Source organism: Hypanus sabinus, chromosome 7 (genome assembly GCF_030144855.1).
Source record: "Hypanus sabinus isolate sHypSab1 chromosome 7, sHypSab1.hap1, whole genome shotgun sequence".
Taxonomy (NCBI): Eukaryota; Metazoa; Chordata; class Chondrichthyes; order Myliobatiformes; family Dasyatidae; genus Hypanus; species Hypanus sabinus.
Window position 1 is genome coordinate 40,949,553 of NC_082712.1, and position 24,753 is coordinate 40,974,305.

The 24,753-nt window shown below is 36.3% G+C and overlaps 1 protein-coding gene across 4 annotated transcripts in view; it reads right to left on the minus strand.

Moving 5' to 3' along the window:
* fcho2 (FCH and mu domain containing endocytic adaptor 2) overlaps window positions 1-24,753 on the minus strand; it is a 208,967-nt gene that overhangs the window by 98,124 nt on the left and 86,090 nt on the right. For 3 of the 4 annotated variants that reach the window (XM_059974581.1, XM_059974578.1, XM_059974580.1), the window contains 8 exons: window positions 23,310-23,354; window positions 20,363-20,435; window positions 17,225-17,249; window positions 15,404-15,463; window positions 11,104-11,271; window positions 6,274-6,285; window positions 5,995-6,019; window positions 3,500-3,542 (listed from right to left, as the gene is read on the minus strand). In XM_059974581.1, coding sequence (XP_059830564.1) covers window positions 3,500-3,542; window positions 5,995-6,019; window positions 6,274-6,285; window positions 11,104-11,271; window positions 15,404-15,463; window positions 17,225-17,249; window positions 20,363-20,435; window positions 23,310-23,354 — 451 coding nt within the window. The remainder of the gene's footprint in view (window positions 1-3,499; window positions 3,543-5,994; window positions 6,020-6,273; window positions 6,286-11,103; window positions 11,272-15,403; window positions 15,464-17,224; window positions 17,250-20,362; window positions 20,436-23,309; window positions 23,355-24,753) is intronic. The other variant, XM_059974579.1, reaches the window with a different exon arrangement.

Consider the following 24,753-nt stretch of genomic DNA (forward strand, 5'->3'; position numbering starts at 1 on the left):
CCAACGAGAGAGCGTGTGATACCGGTTCTGCTATTAGGTAAAGAGAAAAGGCATGTGTCAAATGTGGAGGGGAACACTTTGCATCCAGTGACGACAATACCATTAGTTTGAAAGCATTCTAAATTGGAGAAAGGCCAATTTTGATGGTATCAGAATTGATCTGGCAAATGTGGATTGGGACAGGTTGTTTTTCTGGCAAAGTATACTTAGTAAGTGGAAGGCCTTCAAAAACAAAATTTTGAGAGTACAAAGCTTATATGTGCCTGTCAGAATAAAAGGTAAAGATAACAAGTGTAGGGGACCTTGGTTTTCAAGAGATATTGAAGGCTGGTTAAGAGAACAAAGGAAGTGCATAGAAGGAGTAGGCAATGAGGTGCTTATGGAATATAAGTAATGCAGGAGAACACTTAAAGAAATCAGGAAGGCTAAAAGAAGGCACGAAGTTACTCTAGCAGACAAAGTGAATGGAATCCTAAGACACTCTACAGATATGTTAAGAGCAAAAGGATTGCAAAGGACAAAATTAGTCCTCTGGAAGACCAGAATGGTGATTCATGTATGGAGCCAAAACAGATGGGGGAGATCTTAAATTAATTTTTTGTATTTATTTATACTCAGGAGATGGACACAAAGTCTATAGAAGTGAGGCAAAGAGGCATCAACTTCATGGACCCTGGACAGATTACAGAGGAGGAGGTGTTTGCCACCCTGAGGCAAATCAGGGTGGATAAATCCCCAGGGCCTGACAAGGCGTTCCCTACAGGAGGCAAGTGCAGAGAATTGCCGAGGCTCTAGCAAAGATATTTAAATCATCCTTAGTGACTGGAAGGTACTGGAGAATTGGAGGATAGCCAATGTTGTTCCGTTGTTTAAAAAAGGCTTTAAATATAACCCAGGAGAGAGTTGGCTAGTGAGTCTGATGTCAGTTGTGGGAATGTTATTGGGCAGTATTCTAAGGGTCTATTTAAGTATTTAAGTATTTGGATAGTCATGGACTGATTAAGAATAGGCAGCATGGCCTTGTGTGTGATATGTCAGGCCTAACCAATCTTAGAGAGTTACCAGGAAAGTGGATGAAGGCAAGGCAGTGGATGCTGTCTACACAGACTTTACTAAGTCATTTGACAAGGTCCTGCACAGGTGGGTGGTCAAGAAAGTTTAATCACTCGGTGTTCAGGATGAGGTAATAAATTGAATTAGACATTGGCTTTGTGGGAAAAGCCAGATTTTGGTGGTAGAGGGTTGCCTCTGACTGGAGGCCTGTGACTAGTGTGTGCTGCAGGGATCAGTGCTTGGTCATTTATGTTAACGATCTGGATGATAATGTAGTTAACTGGATCAGCAAATTTGTGGATGACACCAAATTGGGGTTGTAGTGGACTGTGAGGAAGGCTATCATGGGTTGCAGAGGGATCTGCAGCAACTGGGAAAATGGGCTGAAAAATGGCAGATGGAATTTAATGCAAGGTGTTGCACTTTGGTAGGACCAACCAGGGTAAGACTTACACACAATGAACAGTAGGGCACTGGGGAGTATGGTAGAACAAAGGGATCTGGTAATATAGGTACATAATTAATTGAGAATGGCATCACAGGTAGATGGGGTCATAAGGAAAGCTTTTGACAAATGGGCCATCATAAATCAATGCATTGAGTACAGCAGATAGAATATTATGTTGAAGTTGTACAAGACATTGGTGAGGCCTAATTTGGAATATTGTGTTCAGTTTTGTTCACCTACCTACAGGTAAGATGTAACCAAGATAGAAAGAGTACAGAGAAAATTTAGAAGGATGTTGCCGGCTCTGGAGGACCTGAGTTACAAGGAAAGACTGAATAGGTTAGGACTGTATTCATTAGAACATGGACGATTGAGAGGAAATTTGGTAGAGTAAACAAAATTATGAGGGATATAGATATGGTAAATGCAAGCGGGCCTTTTCCACTGAGGTTGGATGGGACTACAACTAGAGGTCATGGGTTAAGGGTGAAAGGTGAGAAGTTTAAGGGGAACATGAGGGCAAACTCCTTCACTCAGCAGGTCGTGAGAGTGTGGAATGAGCTGCCAGCATAAGTGAGCACGCAAGCTTGATTTCATTGTTTAAGAGAAGTTTGGATAGCTACATGGATAGTAGAGGTATGGAGGGCTATGGTCCTGGTGCAGGTTGATGGGAGTGGGCAACTTAGATGGTTTAGGCGTGGATTAGATGGGCCAAAGGGCCTGTTCCTGTGCTGTGCTTCTCTATGACTCTTTATACCAGCTATATCACCTCTCCACTCTTGATGCAGTGCCCTGACCCAAGAAAGCAACAATGCCTTCACAGATGCCCACTCACAAATGCAACTTCTCCCACTGAGTTTTTCTCCAGCAGATTTTTAACCTGCTTTCTGTTTGTTGTTCATTTGGTGGTAATGTCAGAGACTGGAATGTCACAAAGGTGACCTGGAATAAATTGCTTGAAGAAGCAGCTAGCTATAGAAGATCAACACGTACAAACAAGCTGGATGAACTCAGCAGTTGGGCAGCATTCGTTGAAATGAGCAGTCAACAGATGCTGCCTGACCTGCTGAGTTCATCCAGCTTGTTTGTACGTGTTGATTTGACCACAGCATCTACAGTGTACTTTCTGTTAGTTATAGAAGATTTTTTTAGAACCAAGGACTAGAAGAGCTGAGATGGTCTGTTTCCATGCTGTAATTGTTATATGGTTATAAAACTTAAAATCCGCGTCCACATTTCTCCCATTTTATCTGTGTGATGGTATTTGGTTCTGAGTGTCCTACTGAGCATGTCTGTCTTGAGACGGATCTGCCTATCGTACCCTGATTTTTGTGCTGATCGTTCACTTAGTAACTCTATTATTTTCTTCACATTTATTCATGGTGCATACAAGGATTAACAAGTTCATACATCAATGTACAATATTCACATCATGTCAATGCAATTAGTTCTATCACAAAAAAAGCAGGAACATATTAAGTGTCTACTCATCTATTAAACTGCTAAAAAAGTAACAGATGTGAAGGCATAATAAAGAATATCTTCAAAATGTAATGCTGAATTTCAATAAATAATAATGAGAATCTCTTTCCATAGTTAGCAATGTTTTAAGTTGGAAAATATAAGAAAATTTGACAATTAGTCAAACTTTAAGCCAAACAAAATTCTTGAAACTAACAGAGTTTTAAGCATATTCTAATACATTTTAAGTTCATCATAGCAGTTAAAAATGACATGTAACCAAAATGTATAAATATTGGTAGAGAATGTTTCTTTATTGTGCTCTTGAGATAAATAAAAAATGTAGGATAGTATTTGTATTTTGTTAAGTCTTAATTAGCTAATAGCCAATTCATGAAAAAAGACAGTACAGCAAAATTAGATATAATTTGCCAATTAGAGGATAGCATGAGTAACAAACACATAACAGTCTTTTCTTCAATCTCTTTTCATTCATCTTCAAACATGTAACCAGTTACTATCTCTTTGGCAACTTACTCAGATGATGGAGCATGCAATCTTGCGCGAACCAGTTCTTCACCTTGAAGAAAGGAAGAAAAGGGATATAAGTTAGGCATTCTAATATGCTTCTGAAAGAAACATACAACACATATGTTTTGCTAAATATTCAAAATTAACTCTTTAATCTTTTCTGAAAATCAATTTATGATTCAGTAGCTGTAGAATTTCAATGAAGATAGGAAATATTTTCTAATACACAGAAACAAAAATATAATTTTACAGCAAAGAGGTAAATATATGGCTTATTGTGCACATGCCATCTTGTGAGAACAACTGCTTAATTAGTTCCACATTCCTTCCCTTCAAATTTGCAAGCAATATTATTTTCAAAGTTGCTCTTGAATGAATTTTCTTTTTTTTGCAAATATTTCCTACAATTTCAAAGTTCATTTACTGAGGCAATTCCTCCTGAGCCATTTGAACATCAATAAGTCTCAAACTTCTGTGCACAGAAATCCAAGACCGAATGAACTACAGATAGTGCTACAATAACATAAAACTTTTATAAAATGTCAGAAACATTTAAAAGTTATTAAGTTGCCTCAGAGCTAAAGGCTGTGCAGAGATCTGAAAACAAAGATGCAAATTGTAAAGTGAATACCTTACTTAACTGGAACCACATTAAGTTGCTGAGTACAGGGATGATGGTTGAGCAGGACTTGTAATTTCTGAAATAAGTAGTAGTATTGACTGATTTCAAGTTCAGTCTGGGGGTGCAAAGTGGGAAGCTTACCTGTGGCCATTATCAAAAATAATAAATTTGAAGAAGAGAGTTTCAACAGCAGATGAATAGTGATTGGGTTACCTTAGAGAAATCTCCTGAAAGTGGATGTTGGGGAATTATGACAATGGCACAGTGATATGGTCAGAAGATATGTGGTATTTTAAATATCAAATAATCTCAGTTTCAAGGATTTCCTGAGGAAAGCAATGGGGTTAATCATTGAGGAGAATGAGAATGAGGTAAGAGGCAAAATATTAGGAGGATATATGGATTAAACTAAAGAAGAAATAAAGGGCAGAATTACATTGCTGAGAATGTACTTTATGCCTACAAACAAAGAAAATAGAAGAACTAATGTCTAGGCAAATACCTAAAAAAAACAAGTGCAAACGCAACAGCTATTAATTGTGAGTAATTACTCAAAATTTACAGCAATAACATAGTGTAAAAGATGCAGAGAGCACAGAGTGCATTTAGGACAACTTTTTTAGTCAATAATTAGAAGATGAACAAAAATGCTGGAAGATATTTCTGGATTTAATTTCAAGGAACAAAGCCAGACAAGTGGAAGATATATTTATGGGACAATAGTTCTGTTGAAATTCAGTTAGATTTAATATAATAATAGAAAAGTTTATCATTTGAAGGAAATAGTTTCTATTGACTGAGAAGTGATTTACAAAAGTGAACCAGAAACAGCTACGTGAAGACAAATCAGCATTAAAATAAATTCAAGTTGCTAGGATAAACAATGTTCAGGTAGTGAAGTATAACAAGCCTAGAGTCTCCTGGATGCAAGGTCCATGGAGGGTAGGAAATGGCCAAAGAAAAAAGTAAAATTATGTTTAACACCAAAAAGTTTAGATTGCACAAAGCCCCAAAAAGTACAAAAAGTGCAGAGAACAAATTTAAAAAAAAAGTGGGGGGGGAGGTGGAATCAAGAATGACAAGTCTAAAAAATTTCAAATTTACTTCACAAGTACTTAAAAGATTCAAAAGATACTGAGGAAAGAGAAATGCTTATTAGAAAACCCATACTTGGAGGCAGAGGATTTGGGTAAAATTGTTGATTGCTTATTAAATATTTTTCAGATTTTTTCACAGAAGATTGAAATATGGTAAGACACATCATAAAGAAGGAGAGTGTTAACTACTGGATTACAGACACAAAAGGCCCAGAGGAAATTGCAGCTCCACGCTTCATTTACTAATATCCTTCTCAGTTACAATGAATTCCCTATCAACAATCAGACAGATAAGTTCGTTGTATGCATAAAAAGTCAAACATCTTCCTGTCTGAAAAATGATATACATTTAATATTTAAAAATTGCACAAATTCAGTATTGGAAGTAAAACTGTCTTGGTCAAAAATTCAATATTTGCAAAAAGATGAGTTTAATAATGTTAAAAAACTCTGGGGACGTATACAAGAAATAGAAAACAAAGAAGGATTTTATAGTTACATGTATCCTAAAATTAGTTTATACAGATCCCTAAGCATGACCAGTGGCTTATGACTTTAAATAAGCACACAAATAGGAGAGTTTTAGGGAGCTGTGGGCCAAACACAGACAGGTGAAACCAGCTCGTTGGGCAGCATAGTAGCCATGGACAAACTGAGCCACAGGACCTGTTTTAAGCTGTATGACCATCAGGAACAGAAAATAGTTTGACAATACAGAAAATGTAACTCAATCACAGTTACTTAGCATAAAACACAAAAAATGATTTAACAATCATACTTACTAGATAAATTTCTTTTCATTGAGATCTGGAATGACAAAATAAACATTATTCAGAAATACAGTAAAACCATAGTTCAAATTCTATTAATAACAAATATAAAAAACAGAATCCTTAGGACTACATATATTTTGTTAATTCAGCAAAGTAATGATTCTGAATTTCCTGGTGGCATACAACAATGTACAAATATTGTTTATAAACATGTACAACTCATTCTTATCTACAATTAGCAGTACACAAATTCTCTCTCAGATATTCAGGGATGAAATAATCACTTACCGGACTGTGCCTCTGATGTCAGCATGTAAACAAAAAAGTAAACGTAATGTCAAATACTCATTTGTTAAATTACATTTCAATAATATATTTACATCAAGAGATCTCAAAAATGAAGGGAGAAATTTTCTGCTGACAGATGCCCTATTCCTACCTTTATTTTTTCCCCACACGTGCCTCTAAGAAAAGTCTTCCACTGATAGACCAGTGCCAGTTTGGAGACTCAGTGAACTTCTATACCTTTCTGACTGCCACTGGATACTCTGTATCCTGAATGCTATTTACAGTACTGCTTCAAGGGCTTTCCTACTATCAGCACTGTTGCTTGAATTGAAAATTTGATAATGCTGAACACTAAGGGACAAAATACTACAACATTTAATAAAAGGTTAAAAGAACAAATACAACAGGTGTAGTTAAAAATAAAATACCTTTAAATCAACTGAATTAATCAACTACAAACTACATTTCATTTATTGTCCACTCCTCAACCACATTTTTCCCCGTCCGATTTTAGCTAGATCAGATCCCAGACAGATTTATGAGCCTTGGAACTGGGAAATCTGAAGAAGTTCCACTATCCTAGAACAGTGCAGGTGGCCCATGATTGGCATTTAAGCTGGAGCAGAACAGATAGCCAGACCTTATTCATCTGTTTGGATTCTCAATCCTCTGCCAATAGTGCTTAAAAACTAGATCTGAGCTGATCTGATAGTTCTTAAGTTCCCAAAATCCTGATTGCTAAGTTACAGAACATGGGCCTCTGTACCTCCCTCTGCAACTGGATCCTCAACTTCCTAACTGGAAGACCACAATCTGCACGTATTAGAGATAATATCTCCTCCTCGCTAAAGATCAACACTGGTGCACCTCAGGGGTGTGTGCTTAGCCCACTGCTCTACTCTGTCTATACCTATCACTGTGTGGCTAGGCATAGCTCAAATAGCATCTATAAATTTGCTGATGATACAATCATTGTTGGTAAAATCTCAGATAGAGACGAGAGGGCGTACAGGAGCAATATACCAACTAGTGGAGTGGTGTTGCATTTACAACCTTGCACTCAACGTCAATAAGATGAAAGAGCTGATTGTGGAATTCAGGTAGGGTAAGATGGAGGAACACATACCAATCCTCTTAGAGGAATCAGAAGTGGAGAGAGTGAGCAGTTTTTAAATATATATTATTTGTTTTTGCACAATTTTTAATCTTTTCTTTCTAAATATTTTTATTAATATTAGTAATATGGACAGAATACAAATGATATATTGATAAAGAAATTACCAACATATAAATTCCATTACATATGAAAAAAAACATACATAATAGTTACAATATAAATGAGTTTACCAAAACATAAGCCATAAAATATATGTATGAACATAGTAAGTCTAAATATTTCATAATATATGATATAAAGAAAACAGAAAAAAGAAAGAAAAAAAACAAAAAAAATATAATGCCAAACTAGCTAATCTAATCTAATAACTAATAACTAATATAGAAGAAAAAAGAAGCAAAAAAGAGGAAAAAAAGGGGGGCTGTTTATAATATCTCACAAAAATAAGTATTCATCAATGCCGTCACTTCCGGTCCTCTCAAAATCCATAAGCTAAAAGCTGGGAAATCAAATGAACTTGGCACAGGGTCATATTACATCATATGAAAATGTTGAATAAATGGTCTCCATAACTTTTCAAATTTAATAGAAGTCTCAAAAGTACCACTTCTAATTTTTTCTAAATTTAAACATAACATAGTTTGAGAGAACCAATTAAATACAGTGGGAGGATTAATTTCTTTCCAATTCAACAATATAGATCTTCTAGCCATCAGAGTTAGAAATGCAATCATTCGACGGGCAGAAGAAGATAAATGCAGTGAGTCTAAGATTGGTAAACCAAAAATTGCGGTAATAGGATGAGGTTGTAAATCGATATTCAAAACCGCAGAAATAATATCAAAAATATCTTTCCAATATTTCTCCAAAAATGAACAAGACCAAAACATATGAGTTAAAGACGCAATTTCAGAATGACATCTATCACAAATAGGACTAATATGAGAGTAAAAATGAGCTAATTTATCCTTGGACATATGGGCCCTATGTACGACCTTAAATTGTATTAATGAATGTTTGGCACATAACGATGATGTATTAACTAATTGAAGAATTCTATCCCAATTCTCACTAGAAATACTAAGACTAAGCTCTCTTTCCCAATCCTTTTTAGTCTTATAAAGAGGCTCTGAACGTATCTTCATAATTATATTATAAAGTTTTGAAATAAGCCCTTTTTGAAAAGGGTCTAATTCAAATAAACTCTCCAAAATATCTGAAGGCACAAAATTTGGAAACGTAGAGAGTACAGAACTTAAAAAATGTCTAATCTGTATAAAAATATCTAAAAAAATGAAATCTAGGCAAGTTATATTTGTTGGATAATTGCTCAAAAGACATGAAACAATTATCTAAAAATAAATCAGAAAATCTTAGTAATCCCTTAGTTTTCCAAGCCGAATAAGCTTGATCTATAATGGAAGGGTGAAAAAAACAATTAGATACAATAGGACTATTTAAAATGAATTGAGTCAACCCAAAAAATCTCCGAAATTGAAACCATATACGCAAAGTATGTTTAACTATCGGGTTGTCAATTCGTTTCGGCAATTTAGAAAGAGCAAAAGGGAAAGAAGTCCCTAAAATAGAACCCAGAGCATAAGCTGATACCGATTTAGTTTCTAAACTCACCCAACAAGGGCCAAAAGATCCACCCCCATCTTTCAACCAACATAACAAATATCTAATATTAACTGCCCAATAGTAAAATCTGAAATTAGGTAATGCTAACCTGCCTTCCTTTTTTGTCTTCTGTAAATATGTTTTACAATTTTTAATCTATTCAATATACTTATTTTATTTATTTTCCATATTATGTATTGTATTGAACTGCTGCTGCTAAGTTAACAAATTTCACAACATATGCTGGTGATAATAAAACTGATTCTGAAAAAATATATTTAAAAACTACATTGCTTTAGTTCCAATAACTTTTATTTAAGGATGTGTAATTAAGCACTTTCATTGAGAAAATGAATAATAAGAGTTAAGAAAATAAAGGCAAGAAATGAATCACAATGGCTGAAAGATTTTAACAATAGATTTTTGTTATCCACTTAGTTAAGGATCTAAGTCTCAAAATAAGAACAAATATGAGAAGTAACGTCTTCACCAAGAGAAAATTAACCTTTGGAATTCACTATCCAACAGGGTTGCAGAGGCACAGTCACTATCATTCAAGTCAGATAGATTTCTTTTCATATATTAAAGAAATATGTGGTTAGTGCAAGAAAGTACTGTTGAGGGAAAATATAGAAGTGACCTTATTGAATAGCAGAACAGGCATAAGGAGCCAATCTACTTCCATTTCTATTTCTTATGCCCTTATGATTATTCCATTAGTCTTCAGAATATACTGACCAAATACACGTTAAATTCAGGCCAAATATTAAGCATGCCAGGGTTAACTTAAACATCTGATATGAATAAAAGTAATTTTGACTATTAGCAAGTATTTCTACAGGTATATTAATTCTTCTGCAGCTTCACTTTTCATTCTTCATCAACATTTCCCCTCATCATTACAAAATTCATTGAGCTGATTAGTAGAAAGTGCATAATTGTAACCTAAAACTAACACTAACAACTGATTTATTTGAAGAACCATAAGGAATTGATCACCTCCAGTTCAGGAGAATAAGGCTTTTTTAGTATTTAACATAATTGTGTAATCTCTACTCCCTTAAACTTGACCAGTTTGAAAATGCAGAGACAAGTGATATCGATAGAAACCGACCCCAAAAATTCATGAAACACAAATAACTATCCAAACTGATGCTATAACAATTTTTGTTTCAGATATACCAGAATCACTAATGGTTTGAAAGGTACAAGTTGACATTCAGTTATAATGGATGACAAAGAACCTAATTTAAGCTAATTCAAAATATCAAATCAGATAGTTAAAATAAAAACTGAAATATGGCACAGGATATTTTAATGCATTTTAGGGTAGAACTTTGCTAGGGTAGAACTTATTGTTTGTCTTGATTTGCCCTTGAAGAAATGGGCTGAGTTCACAAACTGCAGAAGTTCATAACCAAACAGTTTGTTTGGCTATTTTAGGGGACATTTAAAAATTAAACTATTTCATATTGGACGCTAATTAGTAATGATAAATTAAAAAACTGCAGACAAGCATCAAAAACATACAACATTTATTTGATGCAAGTTGACTCCAAGTTCCATATTTACCTTTAAATCATGTTTCACTTCTAACGATATCTCTTCTGAGCAACATAAGCAGATCTCGGATGCTTTTGTCATTATCACTAACTTTGGTTATTGATTGTGTAAACAAGGTTACAAAACTACACTATATATGGTGAATGAATGTAGATTAGCTTAATTTGTCACATGTCCATCTAACCATACAGTGAAATGCTTTGTTTGTGTCACATCAAATCAGCGAGGATTGTGCTGGGCAGCCCACAAGTGTTACAAAGCTTTTGGTGCCAACGCAGCATACCCACAACTCACTAACCCTAACGGTATGTCTTTGGAATGTGTGAGAAAACTGGAGCACCCAGAGAAAACCCAAATAGTTCTGGGGAGAATGTACAAATTCCTTACAGGGTGCAGCAGGAATTGAACCCCAATTATTGATTGCTGACGCTGTAAAGAGATCCACTAACTACTGTGGCATCTGCAAAATCCAGTAAGTAATTTTTAATGTTAGTTAAAATATTAATACTCAAACATAAAATACTTACAGATGGGGAAGGAGAAAGTGTAATATTCCCAATGGAAGCTTTCAGTTCTTCTAATGTGTGGTTTGCATCATTGTTTGGTTGCATGGGCTTAATTTGGACATGGAACTTTTTGGGTTCCTCATCATCAGAGCCCGAATCACTTGATGAATAAAAATTATTTTCTTTGGCATGTTTGCATCAGTTAAGGGAACAAGAAGTTGTTCAAATTTATAACTCTACAGAGATTGTAGCCCTAAACAACAACAACATCTAACTGTTCTGAGGACAAAATGATCAAGTTCCAATGACAGAGCTGTACCATTTACTACTTTACTATGATGCAACAAACTGTTGTGGAAAAGAGTATTAGCATCACTTCTTAATAAATGTGCTAGCTACTTCACTCTTAAAAACACAAAATGCTTTCAAAGGACTATTAACCTTTTAGTTGATATAAAAATCAAGTGACTAGAAATCTTCTAGGATATGAAATAGCAGAGCAGGAGAAATATTGCAAATTGTGAGAGCTTGCTGAGATCAGTGAGATGCTTGGCAACTACATTTGCAATGATTCTTTGCATCATCTGCAACCCTCTCAAAAGCTGAAATCTCAACTATATATATCAGGCAAGGCAAAAGTTACCTAAACACCATAATCCACAAAGTAGTCATGCATCTTTGGTCACCTATATAGGTATATTTGGGCAGTGGCCAGGATGTGACCATAAGCCAGGCAAGTTTGGAGACACATTATACATTGATACAAGAACCTTGACCTTTGACCTAACTCAGTTAAAATATGTCATTCTATAAATGTGATCGAAGACCGTAGGGTGGATGGCAAATCTGAAAAGGGCTAGGATACAGGAGTAATACAAATAAAATGCTGGAGAACGCAGCAGATCAGGCAGCATCTATGGAGAGGAATAAAGAGTTGATGTTTCGGGCCAAGACCATTCAACAAGGTAGTGTACAGGATACTGGGACGAGCTGTCACAATTTACGTCAATGGCATGGATGCTAGAAAAGAATGAAACACATCCATGTTTCTTAATAAAACAAAACTAGGTAGGAAAATGAATTAATAGAAAATGTCTCCTTAAGAATTGAGGCAGGTGAAACAGGTAGGGAAAGTGGTGCAAAATGAAGAATAAGGATATACACTTCTCATGAGAAGAACAGAAAAACAACTTTAAAACTGCAATAACTGGCAAATGCTGGTACAGAGAAGAGTTTTAGAGTTCCAACTTAAGAAATTAGGAAAACAGGCATGTGGAAACGCAAAATAGTTAGGAATGTGTGAGTCTGCTGAGACCCATGAGTTGCCTTTTAATACAAGGGGGCTGGAAAATACTTTACTCTGCAAAAGTCTTGGGCACATATATGCAACTTAGGTACCAAAGTTTTTTGCAGGGTACTGCAGTAATTTTTTATGTATTGCACTGAACTGCTGCAAAAAAAAAACAACAAATTTCATGACACAGGTGAGTGATGATAAATCTGATTCTGATAAGTGTTTCTAGAGTGGACTAAGAGTGGGAAGGGGACAGGGAGATAGGAATCATAATTGGGAAAAAGGGAAGAGAGAGGGGAGGGAGCAGCAAGCACCATTGAGACATTCTGCAATGAGCAATTGTTCGGAATCAAATGACCTTGCCTGATGTCCCAGGGATGGGTGTGCCTGCACCCAAGCCATCCACCCATACCCCTGGCACTCCCTTTTGCCACCTGTTGCACACACCTCCCGCAGTGCTCCAATCTCTACATTCCCAATATACTTCCCTCCTGCCAGATTTACAAACTCATTCTATGCTCCATGTTGACAAATAAAGTACTGTGCAATAGTCTTAGGCGCCCTAGCTATATACATGTGCCGAAGACTTTTTGCACAGTACTGTAAAAGAAATTAAACTGTGCATGACTTTGGTGAAACCTCAGAATGAGTACTTTGTGCAGTTTTGAGCTCTGCATCTCATGAGGGATGCATTTACCTTGGAAACAAGACAGCATGAGACAATTATCCTATATTAGGTTTGGACTATGTGGTGGCATCTGTCAGTCTCGAGAGACCATGGATCTGCGCCTGGGGTTTCCAGGGCGCAGGCCTGGGCAGGGTTGTATGGGAGACCGGCAGTTGCCCAAGCTGCAGGCCTTCCCCTCTCCACGCCACCAATGTTGTCCAAGGGAACGGCACAAGGACCCATGCAGCTTGGCACCAGTGACGTCGCAGACCAATGTAGTGCCTTGCTCAAGGACACAAACACGCTGCCTCAGCTGAGGCTCGAACCAGTGACCTTCAGGTTACTAATCTGATGCCTTGCCCACTAGGCCAGGCGCCAACATATTACAGTTTGGACTATAATCCCTGGAATTTAAAAGAATGGGAGGTGATGAGGTATACGAGATAGAGGGACTAATAGGACAGATGCCAAGTTATTGTTTCCCATAGTGGGAAAGCATAGAAATCCAATAGATAGTTCAGCATAAAGTGTTGAACTGAGATATGCGAGCAACTGGGACAGTAACTGGGACGTTGGACTATTGCTTATTAACTACAAGTCCACTTTCAAAATTATAATTTCATGCAAACTTATCACAAAACTCCTCCCTCTGCAACTGGATCTTCGACTTCTTGATCAGTGGACCACAATCAGTTAGGATAGGCAGCAATATCTCCACCACAATTATTCAACACTTACATCCCATAAGACTGTTCCCTCAGCCCCCTACTCTACACTCTGTACATTGTGTTCCTGCTCCAAGTTTGTGGACGATACCATCAAAGTGGGCCATGTCACAAATAAGTATGTGAGAGAGTACAGGAGGGAGATAGAGAGCTTAGTAACACAGTGTCATGACAACAATCTTTCCCTCAATGTCGTCAAAAATAAAAGAGCTGGTTGTTAGCTTCAGGAAGGGAGGTGGGCAGTGGACATGGTCCTGTTTTCATTAAAGATGTTGAAATTAAGGGCTTCAGATTCTTAAGAGTGACCACCACCAGTAGCCTATCCAGATCCAACTACATAGATGCCACAACCAAGAAATCTCACCAAAGCCTCCACTTCCTTAGGAGGTTGAAGAAATTTGGCATGTTCCCATCAATCTGTATCAATTTTTATTGATGTCCCATAGAAAGCATCCTTTGTGGATCCATCAAAGCATTGGTTAGCAACTGATCTGCCTGTGACTGCAAGAAACCGCAGATCGCTGTGGACATAGTTCAGCACATCATAAAGATCAGCCTCCCCTCCGTGGCCTCTGTCTATATTTCTTGCTGTCTCAGTAAAGTAGCTGATATAATCAAGGATGCCACACAACCCTGACATTCTTTCTTCTCCTTGCTCACTTCAAGCAGAAGATGCAAAAGCCTGAAAGCATGCACCACCATATTTAAGATCAGCTTCTACACTGCAGTTATAAGTCTATTGAATGGTTCCAAATGACAATAAGATAGACTCTTGAACCCACAATCTATCTTGTTATGATCTTGCACCTTATTGTCAATCTGCACTCTGTATTCTGTTATTGATTTACTATCACAATGCACTGTGTAATGAATTAATCTGTTTGAACAGTATGAAGATAAGCTTTAGACTGTATCACAGTGCATGTAACAATAATAAACCAATTCCAATTCTTTACAATTCTCCTCTTCAGATTCTTGTGATTGCTCATTTACTGAGTACATTCAAGCCTGACAATGAAAAGTTTCTGGTTAATAATGAAATTAAGAGATATGGGATTCGAGTGGGAAAGTAAACAAGGTGTAAAAGTCTGTGCTGCTAATATTTTATTCAGTTCTAGATACCACACTTAAGGAAAGAAGTCACTGCCTTAGAGGTGTCATTCTCACAAGTGAAAACAAAGTCAGTTTACTCTTCCGTATCAAAAGTAGCTGGGGAGGGTTAGATGGAAGTGTTCAAAATAAAGCAAGAAACTGCTAGAATATAAGGAAATTTTTATTCTATGGCAGGACTAACCAGAGAATACTGCTTTTAGATATTAATAGTAAGTGAACTTCAGGAGACACTGTGCGAGGAGGGGAGAGAAAAGTTTGAAACAGTACATTGTTATTATTTAGAAAGCGTTACTTGAATGAATGGGGAAAAGAAATTAAAAATTAGTTGTTTAAATATCAAATTTGGTGAATTCTATTTCATGAAAAAAGATTTTTTCACAGCTGTATATATCAATTAGAAATCAACATTTCTTTACTTTATTCTGAATAGTAGCTTGTTGACTGACATGTACAAACTATTACAGTGAACCTCATTAACTGCCCAACAATAATTTTCAACATTAGTAAGTTCAGGTTAAGGATATTAGTTTGATTCACTTCTGGCTTGATACAGTAACCCTCCTCATCCACCTCTGGCATATTCTGTTGAAGAAAGAGAAAAATATAATGGTTAACCATAATGGGAATCATCTTTTTCAATTGGATCTCTGCCACTTACTATCAGACCATTAAAATTGTGCATAAAAATACAAAATATCTACCAGTAAACACTATTTTTGTGGGGGGCTGAGCATACTTATTCTACAGAAACTGTCTTTTCATTAAATAAATGTTACTGAATTGCCTAGCACAGAGAGCAAGTCCTTTGGCCTAATGTCCATGCTGACCGAAGTCCTGAGCTTATCCCATTTGCCTGTTTCGACCCATGTCTAATTCTTTCCTATCCATGTACCTGTATAAATGTCTTTCAGAGTATAGTTTGCAGTGCAGTTTTCTGCTGGGAAGTTGGTTTTGATGAGAGAATGACACTGACAATTAGTGAGGCTGTCAAAAGTGTTGTTTTTAATGAATATTTGTCAATGTCAGGAGAACACTCACTAGCCCTCCTTGAGGGGTCAGTGATGGAAAGGGTAATAGTTTCATGTATATATGTACTAAGATGGCATGTCACTTATTCTACTTCAATAGCAGTTTCTATAGAGACGTGGTAGAGAGCCTTCTGACTGGTTGCATCACTACCAGTTATGGAGGCTCCTACGCACAGGATCAAGAGGCTAGAGTGGGTTGTAAACTCAACCAGCTCCATCACAGGCACAACTCTCCTCACCAACAAGGACATCTCCAAGAAGGCAGTTTCCATCGTAAGTGGCCCTCACCAGGTGTGACATGCCCTTTTCTTATTACCAAGATATGGTGGGAGGTACAAGAGTCTGAAGACCCACACTCAGTGTTTTAGGAATAAGCTTCTTCCCCTCTCTCCATCATCTTCGGCCCCAAGCCCAGCTGCAAAAGGAAGAGGGTTGGGCATGGAGTTAGCAACACCACCCCGTAAAAACCCAGAGCTACAGAAATGCCAACAGAGGTCCCAAAGACCTCATCCCTAGGAAAAGAAGGATCTTTGCCTAGAAGACACCAAGAAGATGGGCTACAACTTGAAAAAATGGCTCAAGACAGAGGACTCTGGCAAGCTGCTGTCCATGGTCTACGCCCCAGAAGAGGTGATAGTAAACAAGTTCTTCCCAATACCATAGATTTCTGAATAATCCATGAACACTGCTTCATTATTCCTCTTTTGTATTATTTATCTATTTTAGTAACAGAGACATTTACTGGTCTTGCACCATGTGGCTATAAAACAATAAATTTCACAACGTATGTCAGTAACGATAAACCCAATTCGGACTAAAAACAGACACACAAAAGCATTTTACTTAATTAAATCAGATAAATACTTTCTCCAAATTTCTCTCATTCATTTCAATGGGCTATTTACGATCTTATAGTTAACCCTATAGTTCCAAATAATTAAAGTTCTAATATCTTTAATTTGAAGCACTGGGAGAAATCAACTATTAATTTCCTGTAACTTCCATTGTCAAGAGGATCCAGCAAAGTTACAGAGTGAACTCTATTTTTAAGGATTTTTCATAATTTCTTTCTGTGGTCTTTACAAAGCCAGAAAGCAAACTGAACTATTTTCACATCTATATATGTATTTGCCTCTAGCGAAAAATTTAGCCACATTTGGTCAATCATCAAAATTCTACTGCTCTATTTTAACTATGGTAATCTGCAAACATATATTTGTAGCATGTGTTCAAAATTGATCAATTTACTAAATATAGTATTTGCTGTCATGGTCCTATGACCCTTGAGATTTCTACTTTTGCTTAGTCTACTTACAACTGAATCAGCATCTGGAGATTCCCTGTCAGAGAAATAAAACGGAGTGAAATTACAGTTACTGTATATATTTTAATCATGAATATGCAAAATAAAAACTAATATTTTCAGAAGTTACATTTATTCTTGAGACCTTTATTTTTAATATACAATACCGTATTTAACAAATTAATTCATATTTGAGCTCTTGATGTCATAACTACCTCACAACCCGGAGATGTAATTGGGGCTATGCTAGAGCTTTGTAGAGGGGCTGTGTGATGCATCTAACTATCTCAGCTTAGTACATCAATATTCTAAACATTTCTCGCCACAGATAGAAAGGAATAGAATAAAATCTAGAGAGGCTGTAGTAGTTACTTTACACTGAGAAAAAAAATTAAACAAATAACCTCAGCCTTTATTGACCAGGAAAAATTTGAATTTTAATGAAGAGTGATATTCAGCTAAATAATTGAGATTGCATAAATTTGTAAATCAACTGTTCTTAAAATGAAGGGTAATTATTGCATTAAATTAACTTTTTGATATTCCTGTTAAACAGCTGACAGGTTTTTTTTATATGTTAGATAGACATGTCACAAATAGTAGAGGTAAATGTACCATGAAGGGGCAGCGAAATACATGTTGCAAATGACAGCTCCTCAAGCAATATAATTTGTTTCCAAAAAAAATTCTACAAAAGGATAAGTAATATTTTCCATTTTTTAAAGTACTACTAGATCTTAACTGACAAATTTAGAATCAAGATCCATGCATTGTGTCACCTAAGATGAATAAAAGAAGATTGAGTAAATCACAATCATAATATTAACAACTTTTTTTAAAGAACAGACAAACTGAGGGCGTGAATATTTCCATCATTAGTTGGATGTTATTTTTCTCCCTTCATTTTAATAAAGGGTCTACCTGTAAGACTCCCAAGTGCCAAGCTCTTGAAAGTATCAATTTCTAAAACAAGTTGAAATTAGGAATTGTTCTTATGCCTGCATGCAATATCTCAACAGTATTCAAGAAGTAGATGATCACAAACAAGAAATGTCTCACATCACATACGCAAAGTAAAGGCCATTTCTGTCAAAAAACATTTATTCCTGACATTGAATTATATTAGTATGGCACCACCAAATCCCCAACATATTAGAGATCACCACCGACCAAAAATTCAGCAGGGCCAGCCAGATATATACTGAGGCTACAAAAGCAAAACCTTTCCACCATCCATGAATCACAGGTTAAGAGTGTAGTAGAATACTCATCATTTGCCTGGTTAATAAAGTTTGACATAAATCAGAGCAAAGAGGCTCACTTCACCCTTCCTAAATATTGGACATTGAAGCTTTGGACACTACCTCACTTTTAAAAAAAATATACAGTACTTCTGTTCTTGCTCTTTTTTTTAATCTATTTAATATAAGTAATTGATTTACTTGTTTATTTATTATTATGTTTTATTTTATTTTATTTCCTCTCTGCTAGATTATGTATTGCATTGAACTGCTGCTGCTAAGTTAACAAATTTCGTATCACATGCTGGTAATACTAAACCTGATTCTGATTCAATCCACTACTGGTCAATTGAGCTGCAGAGTGTGCCATACAGGCAGATAATACCCACTGGAAAGAACACTCTGAAGAACTCCTTATCATGAATCAGTCCAATTTACAGAAGCCTATTCGGGACAGTATTTTTGACCAACAAGAAATGGAGATGGCTGTACCTTAATAAATAGCAAAAATAGCAAAATCTCAAGAGTAGATTATCTTCTTGTTAAAATCATAATACTTGGTGGTGCAAAGCTTAAGTCATAACTCCAAACCTCAAGGTCCCTATCAAGAAAGGGGAGGATATACCAGGGAACAGAGATCACAGCTAAATTTAGGAGACAAAACTGACTGTGGAAGGTAAGACAGATATTCATGTTATCCATTACAGGAGTCCTATTACTGCAGTCCTCAACACCTCTTCCTAGCAAATGAAGAGCTCTTCTCTGACAGTATCAATTCTCTCTAAACAAACATATTTTCTTTGAACTCTGACTCTGCCCTCCAACACAAACCAACATAGGCTTGAGGTTTAGCATTTCACTTTCCATCCATACGTATTGTAGCCCTCAACACTTAACAATGTATTCAATGATTTTAGAAAAAAAGACAGTCCTTTCAGTTTGCATCAGAATTGGATACCTCTGATAAAAGCTTGTAATTCCATGTTCCCTCTTCACTGATGCTGCCAGAACAGCCGAGTGTTTTCAGCATTCTCCTTTATTTTAGATCTCCAGTAAATGCAATGTTCTCAGTATTGTTTATATTTCTCCCTCAACAACTCTGAATATTTACTCCTAATTAAATCTCCTTCAGACAAATAAATTATGATTAATAAACCTTTACCACCTTCTATGAGAATGCACCACCACCCACTTGTATCATGGCTAATTTTCTGATGAAAGGTATTCATATGATGACTTGCTGAGTATTTCCTGTATTTCTTGTTTTTATTTAATAAGATTCAGCATCTGCAATTTATTTTGGTTTTGAATGCCTTCCTGAGTTTGTAAATGGCTTTGGTGTGATCACATTTCGAAGACTATGTGAAAATTTGATCTCCATATTGGCTTTGGAGTTAATCCAGTACAAAATCATAAGATCAATTTCTGGGATGGTGGATGATGCAGTTGTCCTTGAAAGAACACCTGACTAAGCTTTATCCTTAATGGAACATAGAAGAATAAGAGAGGATTTCACTGCATGATATAGATTCTGAAAAAAGATTGACAGAGTAGACAAGAACCTCTTTTCCATCAGAGGCAGTCTGGAACTAGGGAGCAATGATTCAAAATGAAAATCAAACTTTTAAGACAACAATGAGGAGATACTCCTTTTCTTTACAGAGTTATTTGTAAACTTTTGAAATTATCTAAATCAGAGGGCTGTGGATGTTCTTTAGTTAGATATGCTCAAGACTTTTGGAAACAGATATGAAAATTGGGTAGGAAAGCGAATAAAGTAGAGGTTCAGCCATGAGCTTATCAAATAACAACAGGTTCAAAGGGCCATATGGCACATTCCTGTTCCATTTTCCTATGCTCATATGCTACAATAAACTGCTGTACGCAAACCATTAAAACATGAACTCACACTGAATCTGTATCTTTGTCTCTTTTCATTCGTCCAGGTATTCCAAAAGTTTTCTTTCTAGTCTTCTTGACCCCTGCATTTCAAACAACATTCAACAAATTCAATCCAGCAACAAAAAAAATAGTTTGATTAGTTGTACAAGGCCTTGGTGAGACCGCACCTAGAATATTGTGCGCAGTTTTGGTCCCCTAATCTGAGGAAAAACATTCTTGCCATAGAGGGAGTACAGAGAAGGTTCACCAGATTGATTCCTGGGATGGCAGGACTTTCATATGAAGAAAGAGTGGATCGACTAGGCTTATTCTCACTGGAATTTAGAAGATTGAGGGGTGATCTTATTGAAACGTATAAAATTCTGAAGGGATTGGACAGGCTAGATGCAGGAAGATTGTTTCCGATGTTGGGGAAGTCCAGAACGAGGGGTCACTGTTTAAGGATAAAGAGGAGGCCTTTTAGGACAGATGAGGAGAAACTTCTTCACAGAGAGTGGTGAATCTGTGGAATTCTCTGCCACAGGAAACAGTTGAGGCCGGTTCATTGGCTATATTTAAGAGGAAGTTAGATATGGCCCTTGTGGCTAAAGTGATCAGGGGGTATGGAGAGAAAGCGGGTACAGGGTCCTGAGTCGGATGATCAGCCATGATCATACTGAATGGCGATGCAGGCTCAAAGGGCTGAATGGTCTACTCCTGCACCTATTTTCTATGTTTCTATGATTCAGTGCAGGTACATGTCAAAGGAATAGTTTGGCATGGACTAGATGGGCCAAAGGGCATGTTTCTGTGCAGTAGTGTACTATGACTCTAGCTGGTCTGCTCAGAACCAAACTATCCAAGAGATGATGCTAAGTGAGTACTTAAGATGTTCTTTCCAAAGGGGAGTGGAATAATTTATTTTAAAATAGTTCTCCATGTCTCTCAAGATGGACGATAAGAGCACTCCATCCCCTTTGTAATTTTCTTTACTTCTCGTGGATGCCGAAGGAGTAAAATGAGAGAGTACTTGTGAGAAACGGTGGAGAGGGGAAGAAAGAAATGGGTAGCGAAGAAAAGGGAGAGGCAATTGCAGAATGGAAAACATCTCAAGTTCAAGTTTAAGTTTATTGTCATTCAACTGTTCATGTGCATACTGCCAAATGAGAATGTACTTCTGGACCAATATGTACACATAACACATAAACTACTATTACCATAAATAAATTAACAAATAATAAGATGCACATATGATACAAGTTAAAAAGTAAACAGTATTACATCACTGGTGCTTCACATGTGATTAAATCTGGATGGTGGCAGTGAGTTCAGTAGTCTTATGGCCTGGAAGAAGAAGAAGCTATTTTCCATCCTAACAGTTCTTGTCCTAATGCTACAGTATCTCCTGCCTGATGATAAGGAGTTCAAGAGATCATTGGGATCAGATGGGAGGAGCCACGTATGTACAATGAGGAGTGATCAGACTGCATTTTCCTAAAGTCCACAGTCATCTCTTTGGTCTTGTCCACATTGAATCTCAAGTTGTTGTGCTTGCACCATTCTACCAGCCACTCTACCTCCTCTCTGAATGCCATCTTGTCTCAATTGTAGATGAGGCCAATCACTGTTGGGTCATCAGCAAACTTGATGATTTAGTTTTAAACTGGATTTGGCAAAACAGTCATGCATCAGCAGCGGGCTGAGCACGCAACCCTGCCAGTTTTCAGCAGGATGGAGTTATAGATGTCCTCCCAACACAGACTAACTGTGGTCCTTCTATCAAGAACTCTAGGATCCAGTTACAGAGAGAGGTGTTGAGACCCAACATGGACAGTTTACCCGCCAGCTTCTCAGGTATGATCACATTGAATGTTGAACTGAAGTCAATAAACAGCATTGTGTTTTAAGAGGCACCATTTTCCAACCGTGCAGAGACTATGGCATCATCAGTGCAAAGTGGAGAAGGAAAAGAAAAAAAAAATTTCTCTACCCTTGTCCTATTTTCCTCTTAGCATTACAGTCAGCTATATTTTGTTGATATGGAAGAAGATACATAAGAAATGAGCTCCTGGTGAGTAAGTGTAAAATGAGGCATTTTAATTTATTGTTGCTTGGAGTACAGGGAAAAAAAACTGATGACAGAAAGAAATCCCTATTAAGGCAAGTGCAAATTAAATCTTATTATGATGCTGTGTGAAGTCATCTCTGGCTCCGTGTAGAGCAAGAAAAATTATCACTGTCAGGAATTTGAAAGAATAACTTTATGAACATCTAATTCCATGACTCATCAAGAGCATATGTGTAACAAGAGATTAAAAAGAGCAACCATGATATTTGCAGATTTAACTGCATTATTAAACAAAAACAGAAACAATTAATTTCAGTGGTCCAAGGAAGATGTTTTGTCTTTGGGAGAAGTGGGGAGAAAAAGACAGGAGGGCATAGAGAGCAGAAGAGAGGTGGATAAAGAGAGGAAAAGCAGAGTAGAGAGACAAATAGGGAAAATAGCAGGGTAAGTATAGTTATAGCAAAGAAAGATGTGAGGGCAGAGCGAGTAAAGGTCATGAAGAGAGGGGGAGCATGGAAGTAGAAGACACAGAAAGAGGGGAAGGTAGGAGAGGAACAGACAGAAAGAAAAGGGAGAGAGCTGAAGTTGTGAGAGGGCGATATATCAGAGTATAAGTAATAGATCAGACAGGGGAAAAGCAAAGAATGAAGAAGCAGAATGCTATGCAATGGGAAGAAGAAAGCAGAGTGATGGGAAGGAGAAATATGATAAAGGGATAAAAGAATCCGAATTGTGAGTAGCATTAAGAAAGAATCCATTATTTAATATGTGAGCATTGTAAGGCACTATGTAATGTTATTGAAAACTTTCCTTATTAGCATGCAATATTAACATATTAAAATAATGTATTAATTTCCAATCACATTAATCAAAGTGACATCTTAATATTTAATAAAAGCACATTTACCTTCTAAAGCATTGGATATGTTACATTCTTCAAATTCAACAGAACCTGAAACAAGAACATGAAAGCATTGTTCAAATCAAATTTCCTTCAGAATTCACCAGAACTTTGTAAATAGACAATTCAGCAGTCAAAATTACTCTTAGCTTTTTGCTTTAAATGGAAAGGTGTTTAATGTTTGACTATTTTATTTCACATGTATTTAAAACATTTTCAATATGAATCAGATAATGTTTTTATTTAAAACTCCTCTACTTTGCTACAAGGGTTTATTCAGTTCTAGGCACGAGAAATAAATAACGTGAGCAAGATCAACTCCACCCTCTATACTTCTTCAGAAAGAAATAGGACTGTGGCAAATTTGTTTCCTGCTCCAAACACCAAACAGCATTCCAATAGGAAGAGTACACAGACGCAACAGTCCTTTAAGTTTTTTGTATTTATTTTCCTCAGATCAGTGCATCATGGGCAGCAGAAGCCTATACAAGGTAAGAGCTCTTTATTTTAAGACATCCCTAAACTGACTGGCTCTTATTTTCAACTTCAAAAGAGATTACTTCACATGACATGTTATTACCAATGTCACATATTGACAATTGATTTCTTTCTCATTTAACAGAACTAAACAACTATTAGTAAGTTAAGTAAATCAACATAAAGTTGGATTGGAGAGAATAATTCAATGAAAAATTTAACAAAAAAGTTGACAAAACAACTAAAGATATAAAGAACAATCTAGAACGAAAAGAAACATATAAAATGCACAATTTACCTCCAATCCAGCAACCAGACTGGAGAGATTGATAACAAAAGAAAAAAAAGATGTTGCATTTGATAAGAGGTATAAAAGGATATAGAAAGAGAAATTTGAAAAGGATATTAAATCTACAATAAACACTTTTTACGATGTTATTAGAGCAAAGAATATAATTATATCAATTCCTTGAAAGCTAATAACTGAATTTCAAAATGAAAATAAGAAATATCTTAATAATAATGAATAATTAATAGTATTGCAAGAAGAGGAAGAGTGTAGCATGCTAACAATGCCCCCAAAATATTAAATAAGGGATGGAGTCTCACCAAAATTCACAAATTTAAAATACTATAAAGATGAAAAATACATAACACCAAAGTGACAGACCACAATTAGATCATTTCTATCTCACACAATAATGGATTAATGAAATAACACTGTGGAAACACTAAAAATATTCTTCCAATTTTCTCTCAGTTTATTAACTTGATTGGAAAATTGCAAATGCCATTCCACTATTTTAAAAAAATCCAAAAATAACTAGATAAGCACAGAAGTTAGAAATCTGTTTTGGGACTACAAAAATTGCCATTTATTATGCTTTGAGATAATGAATAAGAGAACCTCTTTACTAAATGCGAGGATGAATTATGCTACACAAATACTGTTGCACAAAACCCTAGTTAGAGT